At 37.0% G+C, this 28,000-nt stretch overlaps 1 protein-coding gene across 2 annotated transcripts in view; it reads left to right on the top strand.

Annotated features, from left to right (window-relative positions):
* LOC124159291 (transmembrane protein 19) overlaps nt 1-19,756 on the top strand; it is a 31,625-nt gene extending 11,869 nt beyond the window's left edge. The window contains exons 1-8 of one of the 2 annotated variants that reach the window (XM_046535010.1): nt 11,496-11,633; nt 11,707-11,895; nt 11,982-12,089; nt 12,170-12,307; nt 12,517-12,666; nt 16,516-16,620; nt 17,445-17,660; nt 19,556-19,756. In XM_046535010.1, coding sequence (XP_046390966.1) covers nt 11,727-11,895; nt 11,982-12,089; nt 12,170-12,307; nt 12,517-12,666; nt 16,516-16,620; nt 17,445-17,660; nt 19,556-19,713 — 1,044 coding nt within the window. In that variant the 5' untranslated portion in view covers nt 11,496-11,633; nt 11,707-11,726 and the 3' untranslated portion in view covers nt 19,714-19,756. Of the gene's footprint in view, nt 1-11,495; nt 11,634-11,706; nt 11,896-11,981; nt 12,090-12,169; nt 12,308-12,516; nt 12,667-16,515; nt 16,621-17,444; nt 17,661-19,555 lie in introns of those variants that run through there. The other variant, XM_046535009.1, reaches the window with a different exon arrangement.
* The last annotated feature ends 8,244 nt before the right edge of the window (nt 19,757-28,000 follow it).

Below are 28,000 nucleotides of genomic sequence, written 5' to 3'. Positions count from 1 at the left end.
TATTAAATTATGAGTACTTTTTTCCATAACTTTCATGAGGTCGCTCTCTTTTGTCTGATAATTTTTCCATAGGACTATAGTGAATAAGAAAAAGAATAATTAGCAAGGAAACGCTAATAGGCACGAAAAAAGAAAGAAAGACTAATCCGGCCATATTTGTAATTTTTTATACTTCAAGGATCACGAATCTACTGGGAGCCGAGAATTTCAGTCCTTCTAAGGTCAGTAGACATTTAAAAAATGAAGTTACAAACTCGAATGAGGGATGCAGAAAATGAGAAAAGGATATTCTCAGCCACAAAGGCCAAGTGAAAAGAAACAGGAAAAGTACATAAGAGGCGGTTTTTCACATGCTGCCCACAAGTTATTTCCGGCGAATGCAGCGGATTTTAAGGAGCCTTTTCTTTTTATCTTCTTGCGGACACAGAAATAACGTCGCCAAAAATAGTCTCAACTGCTGAATAAGAAAGAGATAACACCATGAAAGAGATACGTCAGGCACAAGCCATATCCATTGAGGGAAGAAAAATATAATCCACAGCCCTCATAAACAATGGAAGTATAAAAATAGAACGACGAGTTTTTTCCTAATCAATAAGGTTATAGCAACTCATGAGGAAGATCTTATACCATTATTACGAGTAACGACGTGCTTCGCGTGCAGAAGCAAAAGCGAGGACCCAAGGGCAGGGCTACCTATTTTCACTGGATCCACTTATCCCTCGCTTTTATCTCAACATTGATTCTCAACTAGTTTTCTTTGAAAAAAAACTGCACTGAGTGCACCACATAAAATTTTATAATATTCATTCATACGCTATTGTGCTTACAATAGAATAACTCCTAGGCAAAAGAACCTTCCGGAAACCTATTAGCGATCGTGTTAACAAACATCACTTAAAATTTCACGCGTTTCGGGTGATAAACGTTCACCTCCACATTATCCTGTAGGCCGCCGGAAGGGAATAAGTAGGACTGATTTCCAGCCTTTATAGAGGTGAGGGTTATTCCTTTAAGTTATCAATAGGGATTCTAGTTCTTACCCGTAAATGGAAGTTTACATGGAAGACAACGTAATTATTTCATTAATAACCCCCATTAGTCCCCAATTCCACTGTGTACCCAAATCCTTCTTGACATAAATGTAGGTTTGCATGGACGACGACGTAACTATTTAATTAATAACTCCCACTACTACCCAATCACATTGTGTACCAACATTCTTCTTGGCATAAGGCCTAATTAACTCCATTCTATCCATGAGCCCCGTCCTTTCCCTACCCCTTACTTGATTACCAAGCATCCTTCCCCATAACATGGCTTTCTGCTCTTGTCTGACTCCGGATCACCGTTTCTCACCTTATCTTTTATCCCACACATTCCTAACGGCATAGGCATTCTTCAGGGTGTGTGTTTAGGACCCGAATAGCGCTACGCTTTATGCGTGAAATTTCTGTGAACTTCTACATAATGCTCCTGGCTTCAAATATTTTTACTTCATCGATTCCTCCTTTGCCAGTCTCTTACTTACCTCAACCTTTTCGTATGGTGCAGAGCCGAAATAGTTAAAATGATTCCCTGCTCAAGTTATCTATCAAATACAGTTAAAATTGTCCTCACTTTCCTAGTTCTCGCATATCGGTATAATCTCACGACTTTTTTGGTTAAGATAAATCATATTCCTCGCACTGCTTACCTAGCGTTAATCCCATGTGTAAGTACTACATATCAAGCTCATTTTTTTCTCATAGCAATTTCCATGACTGCAAAAAGAATTTTCACGGTTGACACAATTTTGTGAATTTGAAACAATTGTGAAATTTATTTATTTCGCGTCCAATTGGACTTTTTTCGGACCAATTAGTGAAAATAACACATAATCGCTCCCAAATAAAGAATTTTTCAACATTCTAGCCCCATTATTGTCCAAATCATGGACATTTTAAGATGGAGAGTATTTTCTTAGCTCGCCTGAGTGGCCATTTTTTGTTATTTTCCAAATGGATGAACTTAATGAAAAAGTACCTTATTAGAAAATTAAAAAAGGCCAACTTTTAAATCATTAACATATGTCTACAACACATTGTTTTAGAAGAAGATCTCATATGGTGACCCCCTACTTTCATAGGAGTTCTCCTTGAATTTGAATTGAACAATCCGGGAACAGTAGGATTAAAATAAATCATTTTTTGATAAATGGCCAATATATTCTATGGCCGTACATAAAGTAGGAATAGGAAAGGATGTTGATGTAATGAATGAGATATGACAGGAAAACCCGAGGGATATTTAGAGAGGGGAGCTAGAAAAAGAGAAGAATCGGAAAGTATTAGGTTGGTGTGTATTTCCCAAACGGCGGGCACCCCTCACAAATATAATGCTTTCCTTCTTCCAAAATATTCGATTACCTCTCGAGGAGGAATGTATCCAAAAATAAATTCTTTCTTTCGCAGAGTGATCGATGGGAGGGAGAGTATAAATATTCGACGATGAAAGGCACCGGAGTTTAGGAAGGGGTGGAAAGAAGGGGGAGAATAAAGTACGTGTTTGAGTGGGAACAGTTCAGGAGGAGGGAGTAGGTGGGGGAGGTCGAAAGACAGATTCACCAAGGAGGAAGGACAGGACGAGAGCATAGGGAAGTAAAATAAATATATGAGCAGAGGTAGGGATCGGATGACGTCGCTAGGGTGCTGGCTTCTCATCTCGTGGATAAGGGTTCAAATATAATAAATAATAATAATAAGTTCATTTATTGTTCAAGGAGTAAACTCCTTTGGAACATAGTATCGATTTATGATGGTATCCATGACACTTAATACGGGAACAACCCCATTAGGAAACTAATGATGGAAATTGTCATAGGAATTGTTAACAATGGACATAACAAGGTTATCATTCAACAATGTGAAAAAAGAACTGAATTGTTTCTTATCACAGTAGGTAATTAACATTAAACATTTCAATAAGCAAATACATAGCTTGATTAAATCAGTCACTAATAACGCAAAAAAAACTTAGTAACTCAGTCACAGTAACAAAACTCAGTTGCCATTCAACAAGAAAAAAAATAACCAAACTGCTTCTTCTAACACAACAAGTAACATTTATCACATCAATAAACAGATATTAAATTAAATATGAGCAGTGACAGAAATTTTTCAGGTCGCCCATTCCCTGCTTGAGTATCTACTCTACGGAGAACACTTCAACTACAATTCTCCGTCAGTCGGATGGGTCGTTAAGTCGTGATATCCTAGGCACCTTTCGATAAGAGCAAGCTAACACATATGCTGAGTTTCTCTCCACCCTTCCAAATGGCGTTAATGACTTGAGCGGTGGCGGGTTTCAAAAGCAAGTATTCACCAAAGAATATAAAATAACTTAATTCCTTCGATGATCAGTGATTTAGGTGAGCATCCTGAATTCTTAAGACCTCAGTACGGGTAGGGCATGAAGTTGTAAATGAAGGATGCAGGGACCAGATATGAAACAGAGGAGGGGATAAACACACTAATAATAATTTATCAAACAACAATTATTTAGACAGATTAAAACTGAGCATATTTGCTTGAAATTTTTCATAATTCTTCTAGATAAATAAATGGATAAAGATGTAAAACGTATGTTCTCACCAACTACATTTTAATTGAAACTCATGTCACCTTACATAAGTATCATCACAAGAAATGTGATTAATTTCTTTATAATTCGGTAGCGTTAGTTCATAATTTATCCTTCAATCAAAATACATAAAAAGGTTATTTATAATTACCAACGTACTCCGCCGAGTTAGAGATCAGAAAAAAAATTAAATGCTATAATCACCCATTTTCCGAGTATAATTCATTTCCCCTACCTTCTCACAAAAAGGAGCAGTGTACAGCATTTTAAGTAATGAAAGCATTTCATTTACAAAATAACCTTTCCACTATTCTACAGGCAGCAACCATTACAGGCCACAATCAATAAGTGACACTTAATAAACAAATAATTTACACTGCTTACCAGATATACTGCCACCACGACTATTTTTTGAAAAGCCATTTCTTGTTGCCCCTCCGATAAGATCATTATAAGCATCAATTATCACAATTTAGGCAAACCGTAACACATCAAAGGTGGTACGCATTAAAACGACGTTATAATATTTTTCCGTCGAGCTGGAAATCTTATGGAAAATTTACGCGAACATGAAAATTCCACGAACGACAGGAGTAGATTGGCAGTAGATGAACTGAGGGATGTTCCGCCAAGCTATACAAAAGGAATTGCAAAGCGTAAAATTCCGCATTCCAGTCCAAAATTCCATTTCATTATTGTCATGGTTACGATGGGGAAACACAGTTCCTAGTGGCATCTAATGACGATGTAAAGGCGTTCATTTCACTGACGTGGATTTCTACGATAAGAACGTTTATTCGCCAGAAAATTGAAGCCACTTGGGTGAGTACATGATGACTCAAACTACTAAGGGTAGTAAAAGAGAAAACTGGTACACGATTGATAATGGACAAAAGCTTCCAAAAATCTACGCATAAACTTGTATGAAATAATTACTGTATTTGAGGGTATATTCCAAGAAAGCAACATCCCCACTCCCACTTCATCAACTCTTCTTAAGCACATCATGAGCTACTTACTAAATAAAAGTAGTAAGAAAAACAGCTAATAAAATTCATACTCAATCTAAAATATGAAATTATGAGAGGACTTACCCTATAAGCCCGTCAGTTATACCACTACTATTATTCTATAGCCGAAGGAGGAAATAAATTCGGTGGAAAAACAAGTTTATGTAACAAGTCAGCGTATAACCAAGCAACATCGAATGAAAAAGTGAACAAAATTACCTATTAGTTAAATGAGACATTGTAAAATTTCCAAACGATCTATTACGAGCTTGATAATGTTGTTGTAACAACGAAACGCATCGTGCTCGAATAAATCTTGTGGAAATATTGTAATGTTTCATTTGACCAATATTGAGAACTTCCACCACATCGTGCCGCATATCATACAAGTTAAAAAATATCTACGCTCTCAGAAGCAGTGGCGTTACTAGGAATATGCTTTGGGGGAGGGGTGGGATGGCCTGGGGTTCAGATCCCCCCCGCCCGTTTACCCAGTCCGTGGATATTTTTGAAAAATTACATACCTGGAAATGCATCTTACATCATTTTGGCACTAAAGATTTAACTTTACGCAGATAGAGTTATTTCTCATCAAAACTAGACAATAATTTAAAATAATTTGTTCATTTTTCGGAGGATTCGGGGGGGATCTATCCCCTCTTTCCCCCACCCCCAGATACGCCACTGCTCAGAAGGCTTCGAACCCACAGCCAAACTGGCACGATTATTTCTTAATACTTCTTTTCCTGAAGGAATCTGTGATCTTTCAGTAATCATCTCTGTCGATACTCTCTAACCAAAGGGACCCTGTCGCAGGGCACGCAATTAAAGAGAATAGAACACGCACGGGGCACGACAGTAAGACCAAGTGGGTGGTAGAGCGTCACGAGAAGGAACGCATTGCAGCATACAATGAGGTATATACGGTTACACCACGTTAAAAATCCCGACCACCCCGAGCAAATGAAAAAAATAAATACATATACAGAGAATAAAGGCGGGGGTGGAGGGGGGAGGAGTAAAGCAGTCCCCAGCGGTGAGCGGCGATGTCGTTCTCTGAAAATAAAACGTTGCGACACCTGAAAGGGTTGAAGCCGCGGGAACTCGAGAGACAAACCACAGGCCGGTGGCGGCGGCGGCGGATGGGGCAAGTTCCGCTTTCAAACCGAGCCCTTGTCCCCTCTCGGTTCCCCGTTCATTCGCCCATTATCCAACCCCTCCCCCTCTGCGCCACCGACGGCGACCCACTGCTTTCCGCGACCCCCTCTGGATCAAATCCCGCGCATTTGGTATTGGCTGAATGGTTATTTGGAGAGATTACCGGCCACTAAGGTCATTTAAGATAGACTACCAGTTTACACCCACCACTGACAGCTGGATAACCTTGACAATGACCAGTGACGCGCGGCTGTAACTCGCGGAAAAGTATCGTGTTCTTGGAAAATTGTTGAGCGGACGTTAAAATGGAGCGAACTTTGGCCCTGTAGAACTGCAAAATTGTGCGTTACCCCTGAAAATGATGTTACTTTAAAAAATCGGGAAAATTTAATGTTACTGCAATTATGCTCTTTGAGCGACCTGTAAATGTTAAACAATTTAGCTGAACTTTTTAGAATATCCATTCTGCAACCCATAGCATATTTTAAGAGGTAGAAATAAAAAATTCGAGAAAAAATAAAAAATAAGCAACACCCTACTTGACATGTTGCAGAGGTGTAAATTTAGGAACCCCAAAAATAAATGCTAAAACGGATTCATATCTTGCGTAGGTGCACACCGCGTCAAAACCTTATGCTACAGATAATGCAACAGGATATTCTTTCCAGTTAACACACAGAATAACACGCTAAATAAGAGAAATAAAATTTCCGGAACAAAGTCATGCTCTTTATCAATTTTAGGCCCAATACACATAAATGATTTACCTCAAGCCCTCTTAGTTGGTATCCATGTACGATGAATGAAAAAGGAATGGATACGGAAATATCAAATAAATTTGGCCGCAGTTATTCAATACAAAAAACTGCAAAATTCATTACAGGGAATACAAATAAAGAGTCCAATACTTAGATAAAACGAGACGATGAATTAAACCATGATACTTTAAATGGAGCATAAAATACTCGGTCATGGCGAAATAAGAATGTAAAAACATGCACGTACAGAATAGGATGCGGTAACAAGCTCATTTTTAATACTCAAAAATTTTTAAACGACAAAATATCATCAGATTTTCAACGAAACGACTTTGGAAATCGACCGACCGAGAAATTTACCTAAATGAAAGTTTCGGTCATAAATAACACGCTAATTATCTGGGTGCAAACCTTTCTGCTGGGGTATGCGTTCACACGACGTTTTTTTCCACGCATGCACGGACACACAGAACGATCAATTATGGAGCGGGGTATAAGCTGATCCCGTGCGCGGTATAGGGAAATCGTTTTTTCCGTTGTTTGCTATTACGTATGTATACCATCATCACACCTTCTTTTTCCCATTTACCAAAAAACCCTGCCATGTGACCATGAATTCCAAGTTTTCACTTCTCTGGGTACTATCCCTCCCGAGCAGGGCCGGGTGGCCTACTAATTAGTAATAAAGGTGCAGGGTGGTTATGGTAGCCTAACATGAAGGATTAACGTCTTCTCCAGCTTACACTGTTTTTAAGTCCCGAGCCTTGCTAGGTACTGCACGATGAAATGAGTATACGTATCTCCAGAATATAAATGCGTACCAAAGGAAGAAATTTATTAATAAAGTTTCTTAAACGGGTTCGATTAACATATTACCAGCCCTAATTTAACATGAGTTCCAAAAAGCTAACAATTAAGTTTTCAATCAAAATTTAAAAAATCATCCATAAAATACGCTTCTGGACGAAATGATAAAATCTGTGAAGAACATCTAACTTCCGTATCACCACAAATCAAAAGTATCGAATTTTCTCAATAACACCTTCGAATCTTTGGTGGCTGTTGAGGTCACGAGAGTACATACTGGATTACATACTATTCCACGAGGAAGCAGGGTACGAAGACGTCTTGGTAGCTACAATGGTCACAGCACTCAAAAAGATATCAGTCCAGTTCAAGGCTAATGATATTGCCGTCGTGGAATAATCGTATCTTGATTACCTCAAGTTCCGACGCGCTTAGAAATGATTCCATCAGTTTGTCATGCATACAATTTTTTTTTAAATAATTCTAATTTTAATAGCGATACGCATTAGATGACCTGAGATATAGCTTTCTACACTGTCATTACTTTCCAACCAAGCTTATAAAGAGTCGCTTCCGAGCAAAGGAAATGGACTGAAAAAAAACAGGATAAAACTACAAGTTGAAAGCGAAATTGAGTTCATTTTATGAAACAAGAAGGAACTTGACAGCCTATACACCATTGACAGCCTCGTACTATCGACATATACTAATCTTTTGAGAACGGAAAACATTACCAGTGACTACTTTATCTCCACTAGGAAAGATTAATAGATTAGATCCCGTACATGCATCTAGAACGAGAGAAGCGCCGATCCTATCGGGGGAGGGGAATCTCACGTGAACAACTCCCTCGAACTTCTTCTTTCCTCCAGCGATAATGGCAATATATCGATTAAGAAATCGGTAGCGAAAAATGTAGACTTCTGTTCTAATAATAATGAGACAAATTCTAAAAAAAATTTCATCTATCCCAACCAATTATTATTTTGAAGCAACAATTAAGTAACGCATCAATGAGGAGGAGTACTAGATATTTCAATAGAATTATTTTTTTACGATTTCACCACGAATTAGCAAGCGATAGGCCTTTAGGCGGTCACGCGCAGGTGCAACAAAGGTATGTAGATCCCAAAAATGAAAAGTATTTCCCTTTCCTAGGATCCCAAGCCAGACACCCCGAATTCGGTGGATTCGGGCTTTAATTGCGGTCGATAAAAATGTTTTTTCCTCCGTGGAATTTTGGCATCAATATCAATATTTATCGATGACTGATTAAGTAATAACGTTAATCAGAAAGGCAAACAAGGTGAATACATAAAAAATCCCGAACCACCTTGAGTATCCTCTGGCTACCCCTGAAACACCTTGTCTATAACTGCTAAGGCATCAAATTCCTGACGAATGTTTGCAAAAACATAAGTCAGGATATAAATTACGGGTCATTTGGAGGGGGTAGACATGAGAGCGCCTCTTCCAAACATTTCTATCAACGGGGGGAGGATTTCTAGCCCATGTCCCTCCCCCAGCTCACTGCGGACTTGGTGGGTGTCACCCCGCTGGTTATGAGAAGAAAGAAACCTCACAACAATGCGTCGAGGAAGGACCGGACTGCAGCTGCTAGAGTACACATGACTGCAGTTTGCTCCTAAGATAACGAATATTATTAACCGATGCTTTTCTTAAATATTTTCCCCAGAAAGAAAACAAATTAAACCAATGTACTCACCTCTAACGCCATTTCCTCCTCTCCTCTACTTTACCGCGCTGAAAGTATGACGATGAGTACCAGTGGTTCCTGAAAGGAAATAACATCGAATTTGGAAAAAAAAAACATTTTACCGAAGCAGTTAGAAGCTGGATCCTATACCGTAGCCATGGGACGGAGTTCATGGATTTAAGCACCTCTACATCCCTATAATATTATTATTATTATTACAATTAATTTATTATATTATCATTATATTATAGAACAATCTCCAGTGGACACCCCCCTAATATGCCCAAAATGCCCCCTTCTTAAAGTAACCCTTGCCAATCTTAAAATTAGAGCCTAAGACCCAGGCTAAATAAACACTTTATCATCCACTTCGTAAGGTGGATATAGAGAGTGAAATGCAGAAAGTGAATCCGCTATTAACCGGTTACGAAGTCTCCGTAAAATTGAACATTTCGCTAAAATATCCTGCAAATTATTAAACAATCTACCGGCTACGCATGCGTGAAGCAGCGGGTGCCGAGGGTGGAGAGTTGAATAGGCCTGGAAGTTGTCGAGGAACTTAAGAAAAAAAAATTCATCGAAGACTTATGTTAAAGTGATTTCGATTTCATTTAGAACATCATTCCCTGTGATTGGGAAAGAAATGCTATTATTGGATTGCATTACTAAACATAAGGGTTCGGGGAATAGCTTTACAAACCCCAGATACAGCCCATGAGATCAAATGGTACGTTTCTATAGATGTAATTCAAACACTCCTCAGTCCTCTTCGTCCATGGGAATGTAGAACCAGAATCTCAATAAAAGCAGATTCTTAGTCTTCGAATACGAATGGTTAATGCCTCCATTCAATCGTTCTCTTCTAGTTCACTCGATCGCAACAGTAGCAAACCAGAATGGTTAGGAGCCTTCCTAGTTTATACAGCATACAAAAATCACGCGGTCAATATGAAGAACAGGGATTCAATACATTAAGACATGCTTGCACCCCATCCTTTGTTTACCCTATTGCACCACCTCTGTGCCGCATTATTGCAGAAAATTGCATCCACAAAATTAAAATTGATACTTAATCAGAATTGTATAATACAGACTAGATAAAATAATAATGATTGAAAGAAGCAAGTACCTTTTAGAATGGAATACTAAATATCGTTCAGAGGTGACGGTTCCCTAAGATGATCAGTGTCACGTGATAGTTTGATTTCAACTTCGAAAATGAGTAATAAAATAATGAGGAATGTACAAAAGACGCTAGAAATATCTAACTTCGTGTTCGAGAATGAGGATTACACAAGAGGAGCTGGAAAGATATCAATCGTTCCTCAAGAGCATTCTGCTAAGGCTTAGACCACATTATTTTGAAACTCAACCGCACTTTAAAATCGACAGATAAGTTCTGAACACTTCATCGCGCACACCTCCGCAGGCTGATGAGAAATGACTTTCGTTGAAGACGGATGAAATCAAGGCCAAAGGCACAAGTATGGTCAGTAAATATTAGCTGCTACTACCCGTCGTCATCTACATTATCAGTCAACAGCGTTGAAATTTCTTGATTGCGAATACGCCGAAGTCGAGATCTAGCCCTTTAGATACCTCTAACACCTTGATCTACCCTACTATTGCAATAGTATTTCTCGCTGCACCGACCTGCGTAAAAAATCATTCACCTCTGCTTCGTACATCGGAAATAAAGATACGATTGTCATAGGTTAAATTAGGGTTCACATTCGCCCCTGCAGTGATCATTCAAGTTTTTAAAAACATATAATAAATGAGAGAAAAATGGGTTTTCCCTTTAGAAAGCATGACATAATTATCAATTGAAACAACTAATTCGAACTAAAATAAAAAATAACGAATCAACTGGTGAATAAGATTTCAAGGCTAAGGCTATTTTAGGCTTTACATGAGACCAAAATCGAAATAAGTTAACAACTTTCATGTTCCATAAAGAAATGGTAACTGACAGATTTAGCATAAAACTAAACCTGTCTTCCTGACGCGTCAAATAAATGCACAACCATGGTAGTCGATCGATTTCCATACAAAACAAGACAGAAAAAACACTCTCGGACATGAATAAAAACTCTTCTTTCATAAACAACTCATAAAAATCCACCCACAAATTTACCCATTCGGCAATTATTCATTGTTCACGGTCGAAGTAAGCATTCATGCATTCCGCAGCACCGTTGGTCAATTTTGCTCATCTTATTCGAAATGATGATTTAAGTTTTGTCCATTACCTAGATGAGGTTGTAGGTGTCCTTCTCCCTACGTCGAAACGTGAATACACACCAATCAAACTTAAGAGTCATCTTATAAACAACATCGCTGTTTTTAACCATCACAACAAAAACAAAGGTGCTCCCACACTGCCCCCTTGCGACAGGTGGATAAAAACAAATGACTGATGAAATTACACGGGAAGACTGCTATAAGAAAATAGTTTTGCAGGTGTTGCAGGATTCTGACTGGCTTTCTTCTTTACACTATGCCTACTGAAGTGTTATAACAGAAAGCAGAGTAGTAATTTGGGCTTCCCATCTATTACGGGTGCGACGTTAAGTAATGACAACTCGTTTTTCGTGGCGATGGTTATGTTGACCATATGCTTTTTAAATTTCAGATGTTCAGGAACCAGAAACAATGGGGGCAAAAGGGCAAATTAAGGCCGACATGGAAGCTCAGTCGGAAGTAAATATAATGCTTCCTCTCTTAATATCAGCTGTTGCCATACCATTGTCATTATTTATGTGGATAGGGAGCATGGCATGGTCGTCCCTTTTTTCCACCTCAGAAGCATCCCTGAATGAAGGTAATTTCATGCATTTATATATCCCGGTTCCTCACCTTTAAGTATACCAAATATGTAATTAATTCTTAAATAATTATCGGATTTAGATGTGGTGGTCCCACCTACCCGGTGGTTTGCCTCTATTGTAACCCCTTTGGTTATGATAATCTGGGGACTGAAGAGAAAAAGTCTCAGTCCCAGTGGAGCAGCGTTAGGTGAGTAAAGTTATGAATTTATGAATCCTTTCGTGGACCGAATGCATAATCAGTAATGGATCATATTTGCTCTACTTCAGGGGTCATCGTTGGTTTTGTCCTTACGCTTAGTAACTATGCTTTTTTGGCATGCCTGTTTACATTCTTTCTAACCTCATCCAAAGCAACAAAATTCAGGAGTGAATCTAAGAAAAAATTCGAGGAAGACTTTAAAGAAGGTAAGCAATATCCTTCTGCATTGTTGATGGCTTTCCATAATTACAAGTGAGCTGAGTGCGTAGAAGAAATCTTTTTAGTTGTCCTCAGTGAATACGTTTCATTTTTAGTCTCTTGGATTTCATTTATCTATTGGTGTGTGTTAATTGAAATAGCTTTCATATTTTTAAAGAGCTGTGTACTGCTTTTTGGATTCTTCCATGTTGTTTAGGTGGGCAAAGGAATTGGGTTCAAGTTCTTTGCAACGGTGGAATGGCTATGCAATTGGGAATTCTATACCTTATAGATGCTGGGTGTGGTGAGCGGCCCATTGACTTTGTTAAAGACTACAGGGCATCCTGGCTGGGAATTGGTATTTTAGGTGAGCTAATTTTCTCATAGAACACATTTAATACACTGTTAATAGCACGGCAAATTGAATGATTAAACTTCTCTAGGGTTTGTATGCAGATAAGAATAAGAAACTATCCTCTTAGCCTTAGGCAAACCCAAGAGAAGTTTATTTACCCTTGTCATAGCTAATAATATCATGTCTCCCACCTGCCTTTACCTCTCCTCCTAGCTAACACATATTACCAATCTAATTATAGGCCCTTTTCATTTAACATTGTATTTTATTTTGACTCACCTTACTTTTTTTGGACTTGCTGTAGGAGCTCCTTAGTAACAAACTAATGCCGAGAATTCCATTATGTATTAGAAAAAGTTGAGTCTATAATTCAGAATCTTAGAATTTTTTCCAATTTCTTTTGATAACTCATGGAGTTGAAGTCATCTTTATGTATGGATTTTTTAGGAAGGAACAAAATGACACTGAACTGTCATGCATACCACTTACTGGTGACTGTGATTCGGAGGTGTGAGGCCTCAGATTCACTCTCAGATGTATCACTCACGTCCGCAATCAAGGATTTGAAGAAATGAGAAGCAAAAATCAGGCTTGTTGGTATGCCAAAATTGAACTTCATGTCTTGAATTTTGTCAACACAGAAGTGTGGCATCTGAAATTCTTATAATCTAAATAAACGGGAGTTCAACTATATCCACCATCAAGAGTGGAAAGCAATCTTTGTGGTCAAACTAAATGTTTAGGGCCAGATCATGCTTACATCAGAGGAATTCATAAACATTGTACACTCAACCAATTAATTTATTCATATGCTGAATTTGATAAATTCTATGAGGTAAAAAAATTTGCCTTGACTAAGGCTCAAAGGAGAATAAACCCAAGTTGTGAAGTAATTCCATTAAAAATAAATATTATGCTTTCGAATTCAAATCTCGGTCCAGCCAAAGGGTTCTCCTTTTGAATTCATTTCAAATATGTACTAACCAATGAACAAAAGGCATTATTCCAAAAGCATCAATAGTCAAGTTAACTTGATTTTATGTTCACTTGATGATAAAGTGCTACGATCTTGTGTTAAAATTTACAAACTACCTGCAATGAAGGAGGCTTATTGCGGTTATTGCCATGTTAAAAGAATGAACATCAAATATCCAATAGTGTCCAAGTTCCAAGGTGTCGTATGAGATCGTTGTCCTACATCATCAAGTGAACTCAAACTCAAGTTAACTTGAATATGGCACTTTCAGAAGTACCCAAAATACCAGGTCAATCCCTTTCCTTTAATATGGCCTATCCAAGTACCATTTAACAGGTAGTTCTCTTACTTTTCTATGAGCGTTCCTTATCCATTATCATTATATATAAACTGTTATAGACTACCCATCCTATATGATCGAGGTCCTTGCCATGCAATGTTTTTGGGGTTTATTTGGAAAGGTACTCTCATGATGTGTCTCTCAATTATTTTGGGGGTTTGAACCCCTCCCAGCTCGTTACAGCCTTGTTCATAACTGATACATCTCCAAATCTAGAAAATAAATTCCTCGTTACTTGCCTCTCAAGTCCACTGTTAAGGTCATTAGCCAGCACTGTTCTCTACTCATGCTTATAAAGACAAACATAATTGAATCATTGCTAATGAATGTAGGCATCACTCTTGTTGGTCGAACAGAACTATCTGAAACTTGAAAACTTTTGTTGGCTGGGTGCCCAGGCTTTCCTCATTATTATCAAATTCAGGATGACGCACAGGAAATGTAGGAAAAACGTAGAAAATTATTGTACTATTTACTATTGAGTTAACTTGCACTCTATCCATAAGTAGATATTCTTAGATTATTTATACTAAAAAGGGATGAGAAAATGGTCCTGCCGACTGTGCAGGGGAAAACATATATAGGTTATATATCTAGTGCAGAAATGAATTATGTTACCTAGTGACTCATTTCATTTATCAATGGAAAATGATCTTACAATTTTGATGCTTTAAGCATGTTGCGTACTGGGGTATTTAAATTCCTAGGAACGCCAATTGGGAAATATGTGCCTATTAGGGCGTAATGCCTTTGGTTTAAACATGGTTAAAAAGCTAATGTTTAGAACATAACTTTACCCAATCAAACGTTATGATGCATCAATTCATTATGAATAACGAACTACAACTGAAAACGTACTAACGAATACGTCTTGCACACTTTAAAATTGTTTAGGTTGACGCGCCTAAATGACGAGAATCTTCGTCATCCGTCCGGAACGTTCGGGAAAAAAATGACGAGAATTGTCGCCATCCGTACACAATGTGTTAAGGGAAAAATTTTTCCTCCCACGAGTGAAATTTTCTTTGCAAGTAGGTATCTTCAAATAGTAGACTTTGGCTTTTTATTCTTCTGTAGAGAAAACTAAGTGTATTTCTTCTCCCATGTATCAATGGAAAATTATTTTCTAGAAAAAATATAGTAATTTGGAAAGTAAAAACTATCATTGGGCATATTTATGCCACTGTTCGAAGGAAGTAAATGAATGGTAGCAACATTTTTCCGTCAGAATTATTCATTGCCAAATCCCCACCACACTGTAGTAGCAATTCTGACATTCTGCAAAAAAGTTAAATCTTGGCAGTTAAACTGAAATTTTAATAACTTTCACCTTCAAGGAACAGAACCCCTTCAAAATGACAGGTGGCGCATTCTTAATTATTTCTTCTGGTTCTTGTCCCAATGAAATTATATGCCATTCTCAAATCACTCACAATTCATTTTTTTCTGTTGTATTAAACCACCTTCTGTTCATTTCTATGTATTACTAATGAAAATAAGCATTATAACTGCCAACCCTCAGTATTTGATGTATCAAACTCTGGCCACTCTGTCTTTATGCTGAATATTTAATGGTCAAATGAAGTATTGTAAATTGATCCAATAAGCTTGGAGCAGAGGGAAGTATTGTACTGTTTGCCAGTGCATATTATCAAATATGTGAAATTTTTTATTCAAATTGTGTGATACTAACGGATAGGATATGGTCCATCTAAGAGCAATTCTAACTGCGAACCTTAAGTCTTGAATCTAGATACATATATGTTTCATCCAATGTTTTTCAATTTCTCTTTTGGTCCAAGATGTACTGAACTCTTTAGATACAGCTTTCCAAAAAGTTGATCATTTAGCATTATTAATCGCACCTGCAAATGTGAGTGGGTGTGTGACACTTACAACCTTACTGTCAATATATTGGCTACCTAAACGATTTGGCTATAACTCATGTGTTAAAAATGAGGTTCTCTTCATAGCTTTAATCACTCAAATTTGATATTTGTGTAATATGTAAGTTTTTATGAATTGTGTTTTGTCTGAAAATTAGTATTTGTACTAATTACGATAAAGTCCTTCAAATGAAAAGAACTAGATGGAATACCAAATCAAATATACTAAAGGCAAATGCTGACTCAGAAGCATCACTAATGGCTATGCTATCTTCATTTCACCCTGCAAGTGGTGAGGTGAAGGAATGTTTCAATATAATGAATTTATTTGCCATGGATTGATTCCAGTTTTTTAGTTACTTACTGGTCAACTATCTCACTCAGCAGAATTATCTTGTATAATTAATTAAAGTATTTTATTAATCAGCTATTAGTTTAGGTGATGAAACATTCTCAGTTAGTTAAGAAATTCTATTAAGAGCATAGTTTATTTAGTTTTGTTAGTTTATGTGGTATCTCTTTTGGATTTCCATCATACATAAAAACGGGCTTGCTAATAATTTACATTCATTAATGTAAAGATGTATGTGTAATATTGTCCAAGGATAGCAGATAATGTGTATTTCTAATTTTAATGCCTTATTTATCTTTTTTCTCAGGTGTTTTCTCTGCTTGCAATGGAGACACATGGGCATCTGAATTGGGTTCTGTTATTGGATCTTCAGAGCCAGTTCTCATCACATCAGGCAGAAGAGTACCAAGAGGTCAGCAATTGTTCATCAAGATGTGAATGGATATTGGTTTGCATGGAAGCAGATATCAAATATGCTGTCTAAATTAGAAATATGGATGAAATTTTATGTTTTAATTTTATAAAATTTCATATATTGAGATAATATTTTAGAAAAAAATACTTTTTCTGAATAATGTTTACAAATGAGGACCCTATAAGCCAAGGGGTACAAGTGAAATTTTTATAATTTTGGAGATTAGAGCAGATAATGTTTGAATGATTGAATAATGAATCTTTTTGTGTGTACTTATCAGTGATTCCCTTCTATCCCTTAGTTACAACAATATTGTATATCCCACCAACCAGTGGCGTAATTAAGAATATGCTTTGGGGTGGATGGAGTGGTCTGGGGGCGACCCCACCCCCAGGCAACGTAAAAGTTTTTGAAAAACTGACATGGCTGGAAATGCATTTTACACCATTTTGGCACTTCCAATTTGAGTTTCACTAAGTCTTTGATAAATCATCTCAGCAGGGAAAACATTAGTAAACTATAAAATTTTATGAGGCTTTGGCGGGTATATATCCCCTAATCCCCCCCTAGTAATGCCACTGTCACCTATTATTATTTAGACTTACCTTCAACATTATAAAAATTGCACTTGTTCACTTGGCTTTTAGGATCCTCAAATAGGATTTTTATATATTTGCATGAAGAGGTATTCTATCCCCATTGCATTTGTAGCTTCCACTAATAGCATATGTGTAACTTACAGGTATATTCTTAATAACACGTGTCCATATTTGCCACCGTGCTGTTATATAATTGTTCTTCCCTTTTTCTGTGAATTTCAGGTACTAATGGTGGAGTGACACCTTGGGGTGTATTTTTTAGCTTCCTTGGTGGTCTTGTTGTTGGCATCGCCTATTATCTGGCTGTGTTATATTGTGTTGATGCAGCTACCCTTGCCATATGTCCTCCTCAGTGGCCTCTTCTTGTGTTTGGAGGACTTGGCGGGCTCTTTGGATCACTTCTTGATTCTGTGCTTGGAGCCACTCTGCAGTATTCTGGTATGTTATGTTACTGTAACTGCTGGATAAAGAGATTTAGTCTTGTTCTCCATTAAATACCTGTTCCTAATCACTAATATTTGTAGGATCTGACTGGAAGGTCATGTAGTTACCAATGACAATATTTTGGTGGATGTATTGATTAAGTTTTCTGAATGAGTGTAATTGCCAAGAATGAGTGTAATTGCATGGTACTTAAATGTTTACTTAAAATATCGGCATAACTTCTCGTAAACATTTTTGGTATTACGTATGGCATGTACATTTTTCCAAAAATGCAGGCCTTGAATTATCATCGGTCTTCGATTAAATTTAAATGTGACTCTTGTTTCTTCTTGCAGTGAAAATAAAACCTGTTGGTTGTATTTTTTAACCAGTCATGTGAACCTTAAATCAAAATGGAACTTTAAAATAAAGGAAAAGTAAAACATTTTTATTCAAAGGCTTTCGGATGCTAATGGATATTTTAATCTCGGAATGTGAAACATAATTATTTGCTATGAAATAAAATAGAAAGAACATTCCATATTTAACTTGTGCTGCTTGAATTTTAAGATATGTGTGAATTGGAGTGATGCAGGTACTTAATTGTACCTCTGCTAATGGGCACCTCTGACTTAGGGACAGTTTTGAATTCACCAGCAGAAGTATAGTCTTTTATAAAAAGATCTAACCTCTCTTATATGGACATACTCACTAACAGGCATGGGGCATAGTTTTTCCTTATACAGATGGGATGGGTTTTTTTGACACGTCTCTCAGAATTGGAATGTTTTTTCCTCTAATAGTAGTTTATTAATGGCTCGGGGAGATAAGACAGCAAAATTGATCAAACTAGCAAGCTTAAACGGTGCAGTGGAAAAATTTATGAAGAACATCCTTATCCAAATGTTAATCCTTTGGGTGAGGCAGCCAGTTATTTTTGGTTCTACTCTGGGTGAGAAAATAATCTTCCGCCTCTAGATTGTGGTGAGGGCTTTGTTGGTAGCTGACCTTATTAACATGGGGAAACCTTCACACCCATCTTGATTCTATGCTCAGTTGTTCTTCATGGCCTTGCCAAGGCTCATAAGTGGGAGTAAATTATTGTATGTTGGACTAATTGTAAGTAAGAGCTTGTGGGTTTCAGTATTATTATTGCAGTTCGTTTCATTAGATTTATTGCTTACACTTGTTCTCTCTGAAAAATATAAATAAATAAAAGTATAAAAAAATGATTGACCACGTAAATATAAGGCAGTAAAACAAAGCATAAGCTAAAATACAATCATCAACTATTGATTGGACACAACACCATGTTGTAGTAGCCGAACTTTTTTTAAAAACATTACGTAACTGAAAGAATTCAATCTTCAAGTTAAAATTTTTATAAGAAACCCTCTCAATATTGAAAATCACCACATTTTTGTAATTAAATTTTGTGATTGATATGTCAGGCTTCAAGTGTTTAAGTATTTCTTTCAGCTGCCTTCACTTCTTTTTGAGAAATACTTGCACCGTTAAACCTGCAGTGAATTAATAATTTTCATCAGGTAACCTCTTACTTACTTGTGGACGCCTCTCACCTCAGGACATATTTTCCTGTGCCATTTCTCTCTGTAAGGGAGAGGTTTCCCTATTAATTAATTTCATTTCCAGCTTCCAACAGCTAATGGTTATTGGTTGGTTAATGAGAGGATCATCTCCTTTTGCAGCAGTTTACGTTATGTTTGAACTTCAATTAGAATGCTTTTTATGATAATATGGAAAATTTTATAATAAGCTTCACTTACAGTAGATTTTTAATATCCCTCCTGCACAAACCTTTATATTTTTTCATCGAGACCATGCATCACACAATCGTGGGAAGTGGGTGTCATTCAGAATACCTTCACTGAATTCTTTTTTGTTTTCAGGGTATGATAAAGAGCGTGGGTGCATTGTTGAGAGGAACAGGAAAGGTGTCAAGCACATCAGTGGTATACGCCTCCTGGACAACCACAGTGTCAACTTAGTAACCAGTGTTGTGCTTGGACTCTTTACACCCAAGCTTGCGTATGCACTTTGGCCATGAAAAAAAAACTTGGAAATAAAGAGAGAAAGCTCCTCCGTCCTAATAGTTGTTCTTTTCTGATTTGAGTCTTCTTTAGCAAGAATTTTCGAAGGAGATACATTCCCCTCAATTCAGAAGGCCTCGTGTCCACATACTACAAGATGCAGCTACATGAGGGTGAATGGTAATCGTCATGCTCACAACGCAAGTAATCTCATTTTGTTGTAACACTCCATTGAGTCATCACTTGTACCTATTTTTGCCTTGAGCATAACAGTATTCGTGAGATGTGGTCATAAGAATTAAGTTAAATTACCTCCTGGTATTTTCAACCTGACCAGGAGGTGAAAAATTGCACATTATAATGTCAGTTTTGTTAATTTTCTCTATATGTTATATGTATCTTTGCACCAGTTTTAAATATCGAAAATAAGCACCATGAGACCAGAGATTTTTTTCTCGTGCTGGCATTATTTTCTTACCGTCGATAAAATATGTTACAAATGTAGTATCAGTAAACGAGACAGATTTTATTATAGCATTATGCTGGTATTTCTCTTATAAACATTATATTAATGAGTAGAAAATAAGGATAGTGTTTTGTTTATCTATTGAAAGAGAAGTGAAGTGAATTGATATATTTTTTGCGTGAAATGTATTGTAATATTACTTTTCATGTCAAAACACATAAGCATATGTGTAATCATGTGCAGCATACCTCAAAAGGCAAACTATAAGCACAAGGCCTAATGATTGGTGTCCTGAGTTCACTATCTCATAACACTGACTGATCTTAAATATGAATGGATAGTCATCATAGTATTCTGATTATTATTTAAACAGCATTCATGAATAACAGGAAGGAGTGATTTACAGGATCTAAACATCAAATAATTGAAATAATATTGAATAACCAAATTGGCTCATTTACCAAACCAACTCTTCCTTCCGAATTTTCCTCTGAATGCTGACTCAGTTCCACTTTAGTCCTTGTCATTCCAGTGTTTCACGATTCCCTTGATTTGACAGCTATAGCACAGATTTGAATCTTTAAATTTCACTGTCATTTTTGGGATTGTTAAACCCCTTTAAGTGAGTTATTTCTGGAATAATGGCAAAATTCCTTTGTTATAATCTATAACCTTTAATTTGCAAATATAAACTAGCTCTAAATAAGCACTAAAAATTAAATTCCAAGCATGATGATATTTCCTAAGCTATCACTCTTTTCTTTGTTTTTAGATATATGTATTAAATAAATTTGTGTACAACTTTCAAACTGATTGGCAAGTGAAAGACTGACTGTTGTAAGCTCCATTTATTTCTCATCTATTGTTTCTCACAGGAAACTTTCCTCCTCTCCTTGTATCTAATGCAAGATCTTTAGTACATTCCTATGTAGCTCACATTCAAAGTAATGAATCATGAGTGAATGGCCTATCCATGTAATCCTTTGAAAAGCAGTCTCTTTTCCTTTCTGTTTTATAATGAAGTACTGCTTAAGTCCATTAGCCAGTAAAAAAGAGGAAAGCTCTGAGAATATTTTTGAAGAAGGTGAGTTTGCTGAAATTAGAGCAAAAACAATTTTTTTACTGTCCAAGGACTAAAAATTATAGTATTTTGTGAATTTCCATGGCTTCATGTTGTGAATTTGCTATGATAATGTAGAGTGAATGATTCCTGGACAGTTATACTGCAGGATCATGTAGACATTTATTTCCTTATAAGATTTATCACTGCTCAAGATTATATTTATAAAATGTACTCATTGAAATTGAGAAATATATTTCTCCATTGATAACTGTATTTTTGTTAATGGTATGTAAATGTTTGTATTGTACTTTATAACATAAATTTTTAACAATAATAAATGAAAATAGAGTTGATAATTTTCAGGAATAACCGGACCACGCTTTCCATTCTACTTATTTCAATACCTTGCTTCATTTTGGTCCAGTGTACAATATATTTTATCCAGTCAGCTCTAAATAATAGATTACAAAAAAAACTGGCAAATGGGTTCACTAGGTGGATAACTAACACCTTATCAAAAATTGTACGACTGTGAAGAAGATTTACTTTTTCTCGCACTCATCATTTCTTTGTGTAAATTTTTAGAAACAATATCACTCGTTTTTTTCTACCTTTGAAGTTCAAAAATTCATTTTTATGATTTTCTGCACTACTCAGAGTGATTTCCAATGGCGTAGGATTCAGAAATAATTTTACAATTGAGGCACATTGTTAAGGCACCGAGCAGAGATGGGCTTGACAAACTGGAGATAAGAAAGGTCAATTGTTACACCTGTAAGCACTTACTTCTGGTCACCTATGTATTTGAAGAACTTCCACATTCATGTTACTCTTTTGACTGATACATTAGGATGCTGTTCTCTCTCGTACATAATTCAATTTTTTTAATTTTCAACTTCATTTGACAAAAGAAATTGTTTTTTTATCGACATCTAGTAACTCTCAAAAGTGACTACTTAGTTACAAGTACATAGAGTATGAGCTAGAGTTACTGCATAGGGTTGAAAAAGATTGAAATTTTCATGAAAAATTGCTCTTAATGTCCAGAAAATGTCACAATATATAGTTAATCCTGTGTAAGATTAACACGGCAATTAGCAAACTGCTTCTCCTGTGTCTCCACTGTAAAATGAGTTGTAAATGAGTGTATGCAGTGATCGTGTGAAAGGAGCAAGGACAACAATGTTCAAGTAATAATGAGGTAAATGCTGTAAAGTGAGCATAGCCCAAAATCTATATTTTAACAGGAAAAATTGGGGGTTATTTCTTATGCCCAGTTGTCTTGTATGCCAGGATATACGGCGAGTTTTTTTAATACTAAAAACACTTGGTCATCAATAGACAAAGATCTTTAAAGGAATGAGGATTGTAAGGCACATTACAAGGAAATGAAAATATGGTATAGGAAATTAATTGTAACTGCAAAAAGGACGTTTAATGACAATACATTACTTAATGCAACCAACAAAACAAAAACTGCCTGGAAAATTATAAATGCTGCCAAAGGAAATCTTAAAAATCACTCTCTACCGAAAATGAAGGACACTACAACAGGCGCTCAAATAAATTACACTGCCCTTGCTGATCTTTTCAATCAACATTTCTCCAAAACTCCTAGCTCAACCTCATCCAATAATCCTTTCAGACCGTCATTCACCACTACTATGTCATTCTTTACCAGTCCCTGCAGAGAATCTGATCTCAAGTCAATCATTACCAAACTAAGCCGCAAAGAAAGTACTGGGCCAGATGAAATAACTGGGAAAGTGATATTATCCTGTTTTGATATCATAAAGTTACCTCTAATACACTTAGTGAATGAATCACTGAAACTGGGCATTTTCCCAACACCACTAAAAAGGTCAAGAATAATTCCTCTCTACAAAAATAAGGGCAGCATTGATGACCTCAATAACTATAGGCCGATTTCACTACAGAATACATTTTCCAAAATTTTTGAGAGAGTCATGTACACTCAATTAATATCCTACATGGACAAATTTAACCTCTTTTCCAAAGACCAACATGGTTTTCTTCAAGGTAAGTCCACCACTTCTGCAATTTATCGAGCAATCGACAATATACTACTTTCCATTGATAACAAACGTGAAACTTTGGGGCTTTTCTTTGACTTCTCCAAGGCATTTGACCTTGTGAATCATAAGCTGCTCTTGTGCAAACTAGATAGTATGGGCATCAGAGGCACACCTCTCAACTGGATTGCATCGTACCTTCACAATCGATCTCAGACGGTAAATCTTTTGATCGATGGCACTAAACATACCTCTAGTATTTGTTCATCCCCAATGGGTGTCCCACAAGGGTCTATTCTTGGACCTTTTCTATTCTTGATATACATTAACGATTTACCTACAACTTTATCATACACAGATAATATTACACCAATCCTATACGCGGATGACACAAATGTGATCATCTCCTCCTCTTCACGTAGCTACCTAATTGATAAAGCTAGGCAAGTTACGGAAATACTTGGTAAGTGGGCCAATGAAAACCATTTAATTGTAAACGCTGAAAAAAGCAAATTGATTCATTTCTCCAAAACGAAAAATCTCTCATCAAGCCTACTTATTAAGAGTAATCACAAATCAATTGAGCAAGTGTCTTCTCTTCAGTTTCTGGGTGTATGTTTGAGTTCAAATCTTTCTTGGAACCAACATACTGATCTCTTGAGTCATAAACTAAGTTCCACATGTTACCTACTAAGACAACTCAGTAGTTCAGTAAGAAGGGATACACTCCTTACTCTGTACTATGGGGATTTTTATTCCCATATCTTACACAGTATAATTTTTTGGGGCTCCTCTCATATCAACTCATTACGCATTTTCAGACTTCAGAAAAAGGCTGTAAGAATAATAGCCCAGAAACCATCCAGATACTCATGCAGACCCCTATTCAAGGAGCTAGGCCTTCTGCCTCTGCCTTGCATTTATATCATGATTACTGTGCTGTATATCAAATCTAATATCATAAGCTTTCCCCTTAATAGTGACCATCACCCCCATCACACAAGATGCAAGCATGACATACATTACACTACTACAAGAACAAACTTAAACAAACTGGGCCCGAGGGAAATGGGGGTACGACTTTATAATAAACTCCCTGCTGATTTAAAAAATATTAAAAAATTTAATGCTTTCAAAATACAATTAAAAAGGTTCCTTCTTTCAGGTTCATATTACTCTTTGGAAGAATATTACATGAGCTAAGGGCTTGATGGAATGTTATACGTGATTTTTTTTTTCCTTTCTTTGTTATGAGTGTTTTATTACATGTGATATATATGTACACTTATTTTATGCTTGTGATGTTTTTGATGGACGTGCCTTATACCTGTGCAAATGTACCTTGGTCTTTTGGGCAAATAAAACATATTATTATTATTATATTATTATTATTTAGATTGGTTAGATATAGTCCCCCCTTAATTTCTCTAGCAGCTCATCTTTTTGCATTTGCATAATTATTCTTTTTACAGCCTTTATTACCTACTCAATACATGTCATAAAAACAGTGGTGGACACAGATGGGGGTGCGGGACCACCTGCAGTGGCGCAGCAAGGGGGGGTTTTGGGGGATAAACCCCCCCAGAGCTCAGAGAAATTTTTAAGTTAAATCCATTTTACTTAATTGTATAGTAATCTTGCGCTCCTAACGACCCATCGCCGTGTTGGCTGAACGTGACTTCAGTCCAGTAAATAAAATGTTTACGTGGTGCCAGTAGACTGTCCCAGTTTTAGAAAAACCCATCTCTCAGTACAATTCATTTTATTTTAGTATTACCTATCTGTTAACTTTATCATGTCACGTGAAATATTTATCCTGAATAATTGACAGGTTTAAAGAATGTATGCATACTGGAAGATGCAGCACAGTCTTGAAAAATAGCACTTATTACTTTTTCATCCTCCTCATCTGCAGCGATTTCCATTACATTTCCACAGCATGAGATTACTGTTCTCACTTTATGTTCTGGTGTCACCTTAGCCCCAAAAGTGATAACACTCAACTTTATTAACAGTTGAACCTATCCAACTGCTGAATCACCGTAGGCCTCTCTTCCAGATCTTAGGAATGCTGTGGCATTTTCTTAGTGCAGCGGTTCCCAAACTGGGGGTCGCGGGCCGTTCGGAAAGGGGTCACGAGATGTATACGATAAATGTGAACTATGTACTTAAACTTAGACAACCATTTTTAGGGGGTCGCGGCTAAAACGCATGGGCTAAAATGGGTCGCAGAAAGAAAAAGTTTGGGAACCGCTGTCTTAGTGTAACCCTCCCAACAGAAATTCCTCCGAACTTATACCCAGAACTTCTCCCGCTAAGGACTTTTCGTGCTAAGGTTTTTCACAGCAAAGGCCTCAGAGACTCTTAAGTCTCAGAACTCTTGTCTCCGAACTCTGCCTTCCGAAGCAGTCCAACCTGGGGATCAAGACTTATATAGTACGTATGGCGGAGGAATACCTGCTCCTGGCAATCGAGAGGAAGTGGCTGCTGAGGTATAAGAACGTAGTTTAGAGTGAGAAGTACTCTACTTTGTCCTATCATAACTCTCTCTCCCTCCAAGACCTCTTCCTACCATGTCATTCCTCTCCTTGACATCAAATGGCTTGCCTGAACCGTGCATCACATTACTTGGCTGTCTCTCCAACCCAGAAGATAGAGGAGAGGAAACCCGGCGGTACGCTGTTCCCCCCAACTCCTGCTAGGATGACAAGAAGTGCTCCCGAGGTTCCAGTCAACACGGGTGCCTCCCGGAAAATTTCGACCGTTACGGCTGACTTGGACATCCCTCGCTCCCTCTGCTAAATTCCCCCACTCCACTGTGCATCTGTGGTTCTTGCTCACGGGCCTTCGATGCAGTGACATTGGTCAACTCGAGAGAGTGATTCTCAACTCATTTTTGGTGCTGACAGGCAAAACAGCTTTGTACTTAGTTTTTCAAATTATTGGTAAAGTTCCTTATGAGATTATTAGTTATCATCATTGATTTTTGTAATACTTTTGATTTTGAATATTTCTACTTTGGAATATATTTTGATTGAACACAACTTGTAATTTTGACACAATTGTTTCTGTGACTGCTGATTAGTCTTAATTTGTGGAGTCCTTCCCTCATCCAGTTAGTGACAGACGATCGGAGCTCCCTGAGTCTGGGCTTATGTTACAAATTTCCATGATTAAAACACATAATGCCACAATGCTAAGTAAATAGGCATCATAAATGATCCGTTGTATTTCTCCAAAATGTTAACTTTGCATGTTCCAATATTGCACCAAGAACACATTAAAAGCAATGAGTAAATGACAGTCGTTAAATGAGATACAAACCAAGCTTTACATTACTAACGAACGAGATTGTTGATTTAATTCAGGTTACATTTCAATTTAGCGGCTTCTCAACTCCGCACCAGAAATCTTCATTACTGGAGACGAAATAAACGACCATGAATAAGTCTACCTTCAGAATGTTCCCAAAATGTGTCTTTATGAAGTCTGAGTCAGCCATTGCACAATACGCACACCGTAAAAACTTACACCTTAAACTACTCACAAATGTTTTTGATGCACCCTTCAAGATATGAATCAGTATCGTCGTAGATGTTTGTCATCATCGTTACTGTTTTGTTATTGCCATGGAACAAATCTGCTTACTGGCATTCTGACGTCACAGGGTATTCCTGTAGCACGAAAGAATTTAGTAATTTTTGCGAACTTTGAAGCTCTTTAGCAACAAGAATATTGAGAATTACGAAGTCATATTTTGCATACATTAATACTATAACTTACTTATGTAAAAAAGACATGTAAAATAATTACCTTTATAATTTCATGACAGCACCCCATTGTCAGCTGTTCATGGGAGTATTTTGGGGCCTTAGCCCCCTAAACAAACATGTGGGGTGCTGCGAGGTCATTCATATCACCTGCTACAATCTTCACCATGAGACAGACCGGCATGGGTTCAGTTTACTGATAAATTCAATAGTGTCAGGCAAAACATCATGGCACTCTAAAATGGCAGTTCAGAATACAACAGGTTTCAACACAAAGTATCATCATCATGTCTCATAAATAAATAATTGCAGAACCAGCATTTGCCTTTCCTTTCTGAACTATCAGTTAACTGTGCTATAGTGGTTTGAATTGTAAACTTCAGGAAGTTGTTAATCTCCACTTCACACCTTGCATTTCAATTAGGATTGATCATTGCATTAACCATTTTCTCATTCTTGACCTCTTGATTTACATATCCGTTAACAACACCTAGTGTAAGTTGTCAGTCCCGGCATGGGCGTACCCAGCAGGGGGCACCAGGGGCAGCTGCCACCCCCCCTCGAAGCAAAAATGTAGTTCAAAAAGAATGTTTTAAACAAAATTTCTTGAAATCCAAGAAAAGCCAAACTAGTGTGAAACCTGCAATTAAAATAATTTTTTGAGCAAACATTTTCAAAAGCTGATAAAAGGCTATCATAATTTTCTTGAAGCATTAGTCTCTTTAACTTTTTCTGAGTTACAACTTGAACAACCACGGCTTGCCCTCCTCAAGTTTTGATACTACATACTTGAGTACATACTGGACTCAAGGTCCGGGTGATTCAAAATTTGTTTCAGAATTGAATGAATTTCATATTCCGGGCTACATGAAAATAAATGTGTTGTGCCCTCATGTGATTCTTTCTATGTCTGTACATATTTCTTCCTACGTTGTGGTCAGGGAAAGTTTCTGGAATTAATGAAACAGCATA

Source organism: Ischnura elegans, chromosome 5, assembly GCF_921293095.1.
Source record: "Ischnura elegans chromosome 5, ioIscEleg1.1, whole genome shotgun sequence".
NCBI lineage: Eukaryota > Metazoa > Arthropoda > Insecta > Odonata > Coenagrionidae > Ischnura > Ischnura elegans.
The sequence above is the reverse complement of the archived record's forward strand: the minus strand, read 5'-3'. Positions and strand labels throughout refer to the sequence as shown.